The 11,989-nt window shown below is 52.4% G+C and overlaps 5 protein-coding genes across 5 annotated transcripts; 1 reads left to right on the top strand and 4 right to left on the bottom strand.

Moving 5' to 3' along the window:
- Window positions 1-21: 21 nt before the first annotated feature.
- On the bottom strand, window positions 22-1,200 carry PV05_06914 (uncharacterized protein; the record flags this gene model as incomplete). The annotated part of the gene is made up of 3 exons (XM_013459692.1): window positions 22-201; window positions 276-934; window positions 996-1,200. 3 exons carry the CDS (start codon window positions 1,198-1,200, stop codon window positions 22-24), a joined length of 1,044 nt encoding a protein of 347 aa, XP_013315146.1.
- Window positions 1,201-1,891: 691 nt separating this feature from the next.
- PV05_06913 (uncharacterized protein) lies at window positions 1,892-2,950 on the bottom strand (the record flags this gene model as incomplete). The annotated part of the gene is made up of 2 exons (XM_013459691.1): window positions 1,892-2,641; window positions 2,699-2,950. 2 exons carry the CDS (start codon window positions 2,948-2,950, stop codon window positions 1,892-1,894), a joined length of 1,002 nt encoding a protein of 333 aa, XP_013315145.1.
- Window positions 2,951-4,230: 1,280 nt separating this feature from the next.
- Window positions 4,231-7,607, top strand: PV05_06912 (uncharacterized protein; the record flags this gene model as incomplete). Its single annotated transcript, XM_013459690.1, has 3 exons — window positions 4,231-4,738; window positions 4,788-4,960; window positions 5,013-7,607. 3 exons carry the CDS (start codon window positions 4,231-4,233, stop codon window positions 7,605-7,607), a joined length of 3,276 nt encoding a protein of 1,091 aa, XP_013315144.1.
- Window positions 7,608-7,717: 110 nt separating this feature from the next.
- Window positions 7,718-8,496, bottom strand: PV05_06911 (uncharacterized protein). Its single transcript, XM_013459689.1, has one exon. It carries the CDS (start codon window positions 8,093-8,095, stop codon window positions 7,793-7,795), a length of 303 nt encoding a protein of 100 aa, XP_013315143.1. The 5' UTR covers window positions 8,096-8,496; the 3' UTR covers window positions 7,718-7,792.
- PV05_06910 (phosphatidylserine decarboxylase) lies at window positions 8,479-11,920 on the bottom strand. Its single transcript, XM_013459688.1, has one exon. It carries the CDS (start codon window positions 11,801-11,803, stop codon window positions 10,124-10,126), a length of 1,680 nt encoding a protein of 559 aa, XP_013315142.1. The 5' UTR covers window positions 11,804-11,920; the 3' UTR covers window positions 8,479-10,123.
- Between the last annotated feature and the right edge of the window lie 69 nt (window positions 11,921-11,989).

Genomic DNA, 11,989 nt, shown 5'->3' with positions numbered 1-11,989 from the left:
GGTAGTTCTGGCAGTCCTGACTTAGCCATACAAGCTTTCCTCATGCCATTTCGGCACCACCAATCCCTTGGCCTCCATCGTCTTCCATTGCAATCCCTTGAGAATGCCATACATGGTCTTCAGCACGGGCGTAGAAACTCCAAGCCTCTCTGCTTCCCGCATGGGCTCTCCCACGATATTCTCGAACTCGATATAATTCCCCTGCATGACTTTAGTCTCGGGTTGCAGCCTCAACCTTTTAAAACCCCAGTGTGAGGGCGAGGTCCTTGACATACCTTTTCAATATCCTGGCACATACTGGGCTTGAAGAAAGTGTCCTTCGGGTCGACTCGGATCATAACCTCTGCAATGTCCTCGGGTAACTCAATACCCGCAGCTTTGGCAGTGGCCTTGATCTCCAACATAGCAGGCCGGATCAAGTTGTCGATGACGTGCTCCGAGATCCTCATCCGAGTGGTGTCCATTCGCAGTATCGTAGCCACCGAGTTGAACGAGGAATTGTAGATCAGCTTCCGCCACCGAGTGTACGGCACGTTGGCGTCGAATTGGGCATCGACTTTCCCACAGGCATTATAGATTTCGACGAATTTCTTGGCAGCTGCTTCAGAGTCTTCTTGAGACACGTTGGGGGATTTGTACGGTCCAATCTTGACCGAGTCGTTGTCGTCATGTCGAATCTTGCCGTGGGCGGTTTCGGTTGCTCCGATCAATGAAACACCTGATAACACGATGTTGCTTGGAAACTTGGCGAGGATAGGCTTTTCAATGTTCAACCCGTTTTGCACCAAGACAATAACACTGTGGCCTGGAGTTACTGCAGGTTCAATGACCTCGTCAGCGGTGGGTTTGACGTCGGCGACGTTTTTCGTGGTAACCACGATAAAGTCGAATGGTTTGAGACCTTCTTCCGCAACATTTGGCACTTTGTTACATACTGGAGTGGATTAATCAACTTTGGTGTTCTCACCCTGGTCCTTTGATGGTGCAGGACTCACGCGTCGTTGGCTTCCAGCCTTCGATGCCGTTGCCGTGCTCAATAGAATCGATGAAGAAGCCTTGCTTCGTCACCACCTCATAGTTGGATCTGAGCACGGCTGTGACCTCGGCCTTGCCTCCAGTCTCCAGGGCATATGCACCCATCGTGCCCACACCACCGCTCCCGACAAGCAGAACATTTGCCTTTGTTGGTTGGGAGATCATCTTGACGAGTTGCGGGTAGGTTGTCGTCCACCAGGATGTGCAGTAATGATACAGCCTGAATGAGGGTTGCAAATCCGGCTCGAGCAATCCAAACTTGGCTATACCATCCTCACCACATGACTGACCTCTCCGAGACACTTTGAATCGGCCAAGCGATCTCGGTGAGAACTTGACGTCTCCATCTTGCGGAGCCTAATTCAGTTCCGTGGTTGATAAGGCTGGCGGCTGTAAGCGAGCGTGCGCCCTTTGGTGGATTAGCTGACACACAGTAGTTAGATCGTCGTGCGACTGGAGTGCCCTTTCTTGAAAAAGGCAGTTGACGCCGTGAGTTGCCAGTCGTGCCAGTCCATGCGTGGGCTGGTTATCAGAACACGGAGATGAGCGTTGCGAGAGCTGGCTCGGTGGACTGACCACATTGCCTTCAATCTGGACCGAAAATGCACGCTTATCAGGCATTCTTATCTTGGGAGACTTCTCGCCTCGATTGACAGACAACATTCCTGTGTCTTGTTCTGGTCTTCAGCTCGAAGATGCGTGCCAATACACAAAGCTCCACAACGACCTGACCCAGCACGTCGGGCACATTGAGCCGTAGAACAAGGGCTCGAACTGGCCACAACACAACAAGTCTGAGTAGAAGATAAGTCTTGATGATGATGATGACGAAAGCCTCGGGGGAAGGACGATAGTATCAGAGCTTTGCGAGTCCAGTGCGAGGAGACTGGAGGGTTGCCAGAACTAGACGCTTCACTTTCGCAGCCGCTCCGAATGAATAAACGTAGCCTGCCCCTTTGAAGCCGTATGCATGGACTGTGCTGCCGTCAAGCTCGACTCTGATACCGCCCTTGCGGCCAGGCCGCACGCCCACGAGGTCTTTGACCACATCTGTCTCCAAGTTGATGTGCGCAAAGGCATTGCCGGTCATTCTGTTCACCCGCTGCAAGATATCCTGCCGTAGACTGGTATCAACAGTGTCATCAAAGTTATTCTCCTGGCTAATACCTCCGAGAACAACGCCGCCGGAGAACATGCGTGGAATGACATAGGTGTATTCAGCGCCATTGATCAGCCTGACTTCATCGTAATCGCTCTTGACGAACATGGTTTGCCCCCTGTAGCCCGCCACGGCTGCATCATTAGCGAGGGATTTCGCTCCAAGTCCAGAAGCATTGACAACGATGGATGCACCGGTCAATTCTTCGGCTTCAATCAATGATCCGATCTCGGTGCGAATGAATTTGACCCCCAGGCCTTCTAGCTTCGTCTTCAGCCAGGGGAGGAACACTTCTGGATTCGCCAGGCAGGTCTGGAACGAATATCCGACTTTGCAGCCAGGTGGCAGCACACCTTGCGGAAGTAGTTTGTAATCTGGCATAATGTCTTTGTACCATATCGAATCATCATTATCTCGGTCGGTGAAGTATTCTGTCGCTTTGACGGTCTAAAGCGACTTGATATCAGTCATCTCTTTCCAAGTCAGCACAAGACCAAGACTTACGCGGACACCGCTGCTAGGATCTTCTTTCGCAAGCCTTTGATACCAGGCGATCGACTCCTTGGCCATTTCTTTCTGACCCATCTCTGGCGGAGGAATCAGGGTAGCACCTGCATATGGGCTTGCCCATCCAATACCACCGTCTCCCGGAAACTCTCTGGCGATGAGGGAGACACTTAGACCTTCCTCTGCGAGTAGGAGGGCAGATGCAAGGCCGATAATACCGGCCCCAACGACCGCAACCTTTTCTCGCATTTTGACGGCCAGTGACAGGAACTTATGAGAGATGTTGCCAAATGGCTGGATGATGATAGCCGCACAGATATGAGAGACTGTGAACCCTTCTGACCACCAGTAAAGTAGGGCTCAGACGTTGATGTACTGTCAAGAATGGGGCATTCCAAGTAACGACTAGAGTCTCAGAAGAATCGTCGCGCGCATATACGCGGAAGAACGGTTCGACCTCGTCTGATTCTGTGTGCGGCAAGTGGGCCCATCATAAGGCGTCCGAGAGAGGTTAGAAGCTCACAGCAGCACCAAGAAAGAGTGCGGTGACTGCGGTCGATGTGTAGCTTGATATGTGGATGTGGATGGGGATGTGGTGGGCAGTAGGTATCCAGTCGAGCCAGTCGAGCCAGTGGCATCCAGTGGGAACAAAAAGCATCGGCTGATGGCTGAACATTTCTCCGTCAACTCACTCGCCTTTTGCTTCTTGCTTCTTGCTTCCAACCTCATCCAACTCATCACTCTCATCCCTTCATAGTAGTACTACCGAGTTACTCAAGTTACTCCCAGCAACTTCTGCCTCGCCCAGTCATGGCTGGCTCACATCACCAGCTCTCGTTTGAAAAAAGAAAACGACCGGCACAGGAAGAGCATGAACCTCGTCGCATCCCTGTAGAAGCTGATATTGGAACTTGATGGTCAGACCCATCGCCATCACCATTCCTCCCAGCTGCACAGGCTTCAAGTGCTCTTTCAAAGGCTAAACAACAGGAGACGCACGATGGATATCCTTGTTCTCAACCAAGCAATTTCAGTTTGCTGCTGGAGTTCGATTGCAGTTGCGATGTTGTGATGAAGCATCGCCCGTAGCCAGAAATTTGAGCAGGATCGCAACTGCGGCAGGCGTCTTGCTGTCAATGCCTCTACACCTGCGGACTCTGCGAGAAAGATGTTGCCTGCTTCTTGCGTCAGGCCGTCGCCGCTGCCATCAAGTTGTATTTCTCAAGCCGTGGTTGTTGTTTCCATCTCATGTGGCATGTCTCGAAAAACAATCCTTGAATCCTGCCCTTTTCGTTTCTTTCAATTCTTTCTTTGAATCTCTCCTCCAGCTTCTTGGTGGCAGTTTTGGACTTCTTTGACTCACATGCACCGTTGGACGTTTGGAGGTCATTGCTCGCTTTTTGGACGCTCTGCAAAGCTACTCGCATCTTTGTGCGGCAGCACGCCTTTCCACTGATTCACCTTGGAACCTGCATCAAGTCTCTGTCCATCAGCCAGGAGATCACTGTAACAGAATCAGCGTAATCACCATGTCTTGGAAGCTCGCGGAACTGAGATGGCGTCAAGATGTTGGCTTGCAGGAGAGTTTCTTCGACAGAAACAATAAAACCATACACAGTCACGGTCACAAGCCACCAAATGACATCGGCACACCATGCAACACAGGTCGCTTTCGTTCTCACACTGCTCCATGGAGTCGAAATGCGCACCAGGATAACCCACAAGTATATATCAGCCAGATCTCATCGGTCTTGTCGCCGTTGTTGTCAGCCGACAAAATACGACCGGACCCAAATGTCTCCGCCTTCTCACCAACGAATTCAATCTGCTCAACAACACCTCTTCTCGAACTTGCACCATACGTACCGAACGCAGGAGTCGAAGGCACAAGCGTCACAGACAACAACAAGCTCCCAGAAGGCTCAAGATATTCATCTCACGACCTTCAGACTCCAATTCGTGCCTCTTCCCGGCCGGCCAGCCCATCCGCTTCCCGCCGGATCAGGCTCCATCGAAGGGACTCTTCCTTTTCACAAGGTCGGTCGATAAGTGTTCATATCGTTCTTCAAGTGCTAACATACATTAGCTTATAGCGTTGCCCGACAAGAGTTCCCACCTTTTAACAGTGTATCACCTGCGAAAACGCGTCTCAACCACGGCACAGATTCACTTCCTTTGTTAGGACGACGCGTTTCTGCAGGTCCCCTACACAAAGCAGTCAAGCAACAGCCTGCAACACCACTTGGGCAGACTTTGTGTGTAAGTATCTACACTGGTGTCAGGGATGAGACAGCTAACCCGGGCACCGTAGGGATATCAGCTTGATGTTGATGTGCCTGACCTCTTCAACTTTCCTGCGTCTCCAAGTTTTGGCCTCCATTTCGACATACAAGAAGTCAATGCCACCGTCCAAGAACGTCCGGATCGCTCATACAAGTCTTGCCGGTCCAGCCGATGCCGTTCGCTGTCACCAAGCATCCTTAGACTCTCGATTGAATCAAGACATCATTCTGATTCCTACCTGCTCCAGAGGTACAAGATGGATAGCTTGGAGAACTTATCAAGTTTTCGATCACATACTTCGCGAACTCTGTATCCGGACTTGCGTTCTGCATATGCTCAGATCCAGGGCCGCAGGGTTGCGAGCCAGACTCGGTCGAGTGGAGCCGAAACCCGCTTTCCGCTGAGTCCATCGAGCTCTTCAGACGAAGACGACTATTTCGGCAAGGCATCGTCACTTGCAAATGATGCCATACCATTGCGTGACTTACCTTGTCGGCGCGTGCCCTCTGCGTTGGGCGTTATTCACACGGCTGAAACTCATCACGAGTCCAGCGCCATTCTTGAAAGCTCTGATGATGTTTCAGCACTCGGTTTGGCTGGGCGTCGCTCCTGTACTGTTGATGACATCGTCTCTCAGTATGCCGACCTCACACCGGACGACTCACCATTTACGCATTATTGTTCTAGCCGCGGTGATTTTGGCCCAGTCACACCAGGTCTTCCGGCTTGGGATTCTAGGAACCTCGCTGTGACAAGGGTCGATACAAAGCCAATAAGTCGCGGTGGGATAGAACCTCACACCGAGCAGGATTCTTTTGCGCGAGAGAAATCCCTCTCCGAAGTATATCACCACCAACGGCAAGTTCCGACTCTTGATTCGCTAGGAGACTTCGAGGGAGTGGTGGACGAAGGCGAGTGGGAGTCGTTGCCAGACAACAGCCGGACGGGATTCCTGAACCCTTCTGCTCTCCGCTTTCGTTTGACTAAGAGAGAAACTGGCGATACATCTCACTCGAGTACGATTAGCAGAAAAACTCCCCAAACGCCATGGGATCCGCTTACAAACGCGCCAAAACAAACAACATACCGACCTGGTCTGCGGCGTGACAGTCGTTCGTACCATCAAGACCATCTCTCTCCGACGCAACCTTCAAGCCGGGATGAGTTGATGAAAGAAGGATGTCTTCAGACGGTCCAGAGGCAAAGCTTTTCGACAACCGCGCAGGATGATCTATGGAGGGCTCGACCAATCTATCGCTTGAATTCTGCCAGCGCTCATGATCACAGTCGACAAAGTTCACAACTGGTCATGCGCTCCTCCTCGCCAGATTTCACACAACGACGCACCCTGAAAGGCAATTCAAATTATCCATCAACCTCTTTGTCCTCTCACATCAACGACAGAACTCTTCCATCAAGCTCCTTATTGCCAAAAGGCCTGGATGAAACCTCTGTCTTCACTCCCTTATCTCCTGGAGCCCTTTCCGAAACGACTGCCAGCTACTTACCGCCAAACATGCCTGGTCTCGCCTCAGATACAGACACTGGCGCAACTCACTTCGGAAACGAGCCCTCGAACGGCAACGGTTCTTCTACACATTTCACATCCAGACGGACTAGACCTACAGTCAGCGGACTTATCGACATGATTACCTCTGCAATGGAAGACACACCACCAAGCGGATCCCACACCTACAAAACACAAACACACTCTGATTCAAACAACGAGGTTCTCTTGCGTTGGCGACTCAGTCATGGTGGCTATACCACAAGCGATGGCGATATCTCTCGATTCCTCAGAGACAGTCGAGACCTTCGACAAGGACCACTTGAAGACGAAGTTGAGAATACTCTCTACAACCATGCAGGTGTCAAAACAACGGGAAGCAGCCTCGCAAACTACTCATCCGATGGTCTTCCCCTCCACAGAACCGAAAACAATGATCAAGCTGCTCTTACCGGTACACGAATCAATGATGACGACTCCTGGCAAGCTGGTGATCTCTTGTGTGCAAGGAAGAGTGGCCGTGACTCCTCACACACCAGCGATCGTACCATCTCCTCTCGGTTTACCAGTATCAGTCCAACTGCCTCGATGTTGTCTGCCGAGCTCAACGCTCGTTTTACACCTCAAGACGTGCCTATCGACATGGACCACTGTCCGTCCTTCCCTCTGACGCCTGCCCAATTGTCAATCATCAGGCTAGAGGGATTTGGCAGGGTGCCATTCGAGCGCCTACAAGTGCTGGAGAACGGCGATTGGCTGGAGAAGGCATGGTGTTTTGTCCACCACAGGGTAGAGTTTAGTCATGCGAGCCTCGTTGAGAGGAAGGCTGGGGTTGTTGCTGCTGGTGCCGTTGAGATCCAGCGCGAGGCTGGTCGGTTCCTGTTGGTGGTCTCCGTGGCCACATACGTGGTGGGTGGTTTTGTGTTGGCTCATGATATGGGCAAGGGAGGTGTCTTGTCATCGGCAGCAATGGCTGCGTTGACCGGCGGGTCTGTTTCTCGCGTCCACCCAGTGGACATTCGATTGGCGCAAGCCATCGAGAAGGGTGGTCTTGTGGTGGTGTGTTGTGTGCTGGCGGCCTGTGTGGGTGTTTTGGTGTGGTCGGCCACCAACTAGGTGGTAGATAGAGCGGGCGAAAGCCCTAGTTACGTGCTTTTATGATATCTTATTCTATGCAAGACATGTCCTGGTCGAGACCTAGTTGTCATTGGATGAAGTTGAGGTGACCGTTGTCTTCATTGCCGTGGCTAATAGTGTCAATTGAGAGGTGATTACCTAGGTACAGGCTGGCATTGCAATCTCTAACCTTTGGGGCAGCCAGACGCACGACCCGTATCTGCTCGATATGGTCGCCAGGTCATCTTGATCGTAACCATAACCTTGTCCCACCTGGCCCGGATGCTCTTCAAACACCTGTGCCAGCGACACCGCTGAAGTCTGACCTCCAACGTTAGCCCCTGCTGGATTGTTTCCTCTTCCAAATTTTCCACCCTGATTCCCGTTGCGTCGGGCCTCCATTTTCTGTGCATAGTCATCTCGTAGCGCCCGTTGCTGATATTCAGGTAGTGGTCTGGCACTCTGGCAACTGGGGTAGAGATGCCCATATTCGCATACGGAGGGATTGAGGTCCGCTTTTCATTTTGGTCCTTTGAATTCCCGTTCCGATATCGAAACCTGGGTGACGGGGGTTTCTTCCCTGTGGAGCGCTTCTGGTCTCTGTATTTAGCTGCCTCAGTGTAGTTCGTGCCTCTTTGGAAGTTCTTCAGGTAAGCCGCTCGCAATTGGAGCTTTGCACATTAGCGTGTGGATTGAAATTGCCTTGGTTCCGGTTTCTGGGGTAGGTATTGTCGTAGCCACCACGGCAGTAGTCAGGGCATCCCCAGAAGACGCCTCTCCCTTGCTGCTTCCGCAGCGTAGACCTTTTGCAGCCACTCGACGAGCATGTTTCCAGAATTCTTCCATTTCGGAAGCGAATCTGCATAGAGAGCCCCGCCGATGTTTGAAACCCGAGTCATGTCGAATCCTAAACTTACGGCAACCGAGTCAACTGGGCTATCTACCAGGGTTGTTTGCCATCTCTTGAGCCTTATCACTTCTCTCGCCGCTAACATTTGTAAGCTCACGACGGCCATGCGCTTCACAGACCCCTTTCTCTCGCTTCGACGATGCTGGTCCACGCATCATCGGTCGTAGTGGTAGCATCGCGTGATCATCGCGCATTGACTCTGTTGCTTCCACGTCGCCGTCGGGACCGTCGTCGGGATCGTAGTTAGCTTCGATTCCCTTATACTTAAAAGGTATAATCAACGTCCTACCTTCGAGGGGACGTCCGAGATGTCTGATACTTTCATGAATCCGAGCGCCGACGAGTGCACTTGCTGCATCACAAGACTGTTGATGGTCCGTAGTCACAGAAGAAGAGAATCGTTGACATACGACCATGATATGGTCGATACCCAGAGTTTGTTCGTCCAGAAGCCCGGCCCCACTATACTGAGGTCCGCGTTGATTCATTGGTCGGGTCAATAGTCAGGACCTGGGCCAGAGATTCGGTAACAGCATTGTGTTGGCGCAGTCGACGAATTCATGACTTGATCGATGTTTGGCCATCCCTGGTAATAAACCGCAAGAACCAATCCACACCAGGGCCAAACAGAACAAGGCGCACAGCCAGCGTAAATGCAAGCGGTACCCCTGTTATTCGTACGTGACCCAAGATCATGCCAACCTCCGCCCAACCAACCACCCATTTGTGGTGACCCGCAGGCTAATCGCGTGCGTCATCACCCGACTCAGAGAAGCCAGTCTCATGAGGCTAGCGAGAGGTTGCGAGGTGAGATGCTATGACGGTCGGCATGCGAAGAGGATGAGGAACGCGGACGGGAGTTGGAGGCCGTGGAGTTCTCCCGTAATCGCGTCTCGGAAGAGAGAGCGAGGACAACTGAGTGAGGGCAACTTACTGGGTATGTGGCCATGCGGCTATGTACCCTGCGGTACTGGTCTTGCTCCGATGGACAGGACGTTTGGGGTTTAGTTGCCCAGATTTGGACCATTAGATACTTGCTGTCGGTCTTTCTCCCATCCAGCCACATCACACCGACGTCGACGAAATAACGTCAATAGTGCGTGGATATAAATATAACGCCCTCCGGGCCTTGCGGCTGTCTGAAACTGAAAAGCGTTTATGTATAGTGCAGAACGGCGCATCGACTGATGGGCATAATTTGTCTTTTATGACCTTGACGCAAATGAGAAGCAGGCAGTAAATCCTTGTTTCAAACATGGTGTCATATTTACCATCGGTGTTTGCCTGAGACATTGCTGTTTCGGCGTGAAGGGAGTCATTTCACGATCCGGCATGGAGGTCCGATTGCGCAACTGGAAGAGGAGAATGGAACGTGAAAAGGCGAAATGGCGTTGTGGTCAATTGTATATTGCATTGGTATAGTGTACAGGTCAGATGGTCCTGTGGTGGGTCGACGGCATCAACGGTCTTCCACAGCCGTACCATGACGTCCCGCCTCACGGGCGAGATTTCACATGTCGGTATGGTATGTTCGTTTTGATGATGATACATGGGTGGGTGGCTGAGTAGGACCGTGGTGAATTGTAGCCGTAGGCCGTGGCTGTTCTTATTCTTCATCAAGCACATATCCCAGAGCCTGACCGACTTTGACTTTTTGTCCGCGCTCAACATTCCATCTGAATCCACTGGAGCTCTCTGCGTCGACAGTTGCGCCTTCATCTAGGCTGTCCTTCTTGCGTCCCGCTGGAGTCTCAAAGACCAAGACAATACTCGAACCGAGCTTGAACCCGCCCATCTCTTCGCCCCTACGCAGCGCATGTCCCTTGAGGACTTTACTCGCGTTATCGTACGTTGCTTCGCTGAAACCTGAGTACGGTTCACCCCGCTCCGCGGCTGCAGCAGCTTGTCTGTCCGCCTCAGTGTCTGTGGTCAGGGAGTTCGTGCGAAGCTCCTTGTCGAAGTTGATTACTATGGATCCGACGTTGGTGGCCCCAACAGCGGTGTAACTGAAGAAGCCGTACTTCCAGCGCCCCAGGAGAACGACGCGCTCGTTCAGAGTGAACAGACCGGGCAGCATGCGCTGGACATAGGGACTGACGGAGTATAGTTCGCCTGCGAAATGCCGACGAGCAGAGCACACCCAGCTGACGGGGCTGTGAAACCGGTGGTAATCACCGGGAGCGAGGTAGACGACACAGTAGTGTAGTTTGGTGTTGGTGGAGGGAGAGGAGAAGGGGGACCACCAGGGCTGGGTTGAGGCCAAGTCAGCGGACACGGCGGCCTCGGACGAGGGAAGTGATTTGGTGGATGCGTCTTGCTTGGATTGGGATTTGGGGGATGATTGGGTGCCTGAGAACAGGTTGGGCAGAGTGTAAGAAATGCCGTTCATGTTGGCGAATTCTTCGTCTGCACGAATGGATTTTGCTTCGAGATCCGGATCATCTTCAGGGCGGGATTGTTGGTCCTTGGGAGCTGCAAAGATAGAAGACGGTGATTGGGGGTTGGGGGTAGTTGGTGCGATTTTCCCGAGCAGAGCGTCGACGCTGTATGTCATGCCCTTGACTTGTTCGACTTTGCCATTCTCGATGTTGCCGAATTGCAGGACTGTAGCATCCGCTGGTGAGAGGACGGCGTTGGGGTTCGGGTCGAGAGGGCGCAGGCCCGGCTTGAGCTCGCGGTAGAAGAAAGATGCGAGATTCGGGTAGGCGTGGAGGTCTGGTTCGCCAATCTCGGAGAAGTTGACGCCAAAGATCCAGCCGTACAGCTTGAAGCCGGGGACACGGAGGTAGTAGGGTATGGTAAGTTCATTGAAGCGGCCCCAGACCCTCGATATGGCTTTCAAGGGTAGTGTCGACATGATTTGAACCTGCCAGCCGCCCCCAGTTGGGTATATTCTTTCACGTTTGGGCGGCCGTTTGCCGTCTGTCTCTCCAGGACCCTCTTGTGCGCCGCCTTCTCGGTTGCGAATGCGCATGAACTGGACAAGGCCTAGGAAGCCAATGCCCAGGCCGATGGGTATGGGTTTCCATTCGATACGCGTGGCTCGCCATGCTTTGCCTAGGCGTGAGGAGAAGCTCTCTTCGTGGTTTTGTCGGTCTTCTTTGCATCGTCGAGAAGTGCAGGTAAATGGTCGCCGTTGGTGGACGCGGAGTTGTATGTGGAATTGAGGTTGGCGATATGAGGGAACGGGTTCGAAGAGAGGACGGGTCAGGTGCCAGGGAATGCTGGGAGTCGTGGGTGACCGGCGGTAGAGGCATGCTCTGCCTACTCGTGTTGCAGTAGCCATTGTTGCTAGAGGGCCATAGATGAGCAAAAGAGGATTCCTGTCGAAGCGTGACTTGAGAGTCAGAGCAATGATAGTCTTGTCGCTGTCGATTGATCAATCGCTATGACGGAAATGAAATGTGTTTTTTGCTGCTGCACAATGACGACGTTGACGACGCCAAAAATGTTGTAGAAGCTGACTGATTGG

This window comes from Exophiala xenobiotica, assembly GCF_000835505.1.
Source record: "Exophiala xenobiotica strain CBS 118157 unplaced genomic scaffold supercont1.4, whole genome shotgun sequence".
NCBI lineage: Eukaryota > Fungi > Ascomycota > Eurotiomycetes > Chaetothyriales > Herpotrichiellaceae > Exophiala > Exophiala xenobiotica.
Note: the sequence above shows the minus strand (reverse complement) of the source record. Positions and strands in the feature narration are given on the sequence as shown.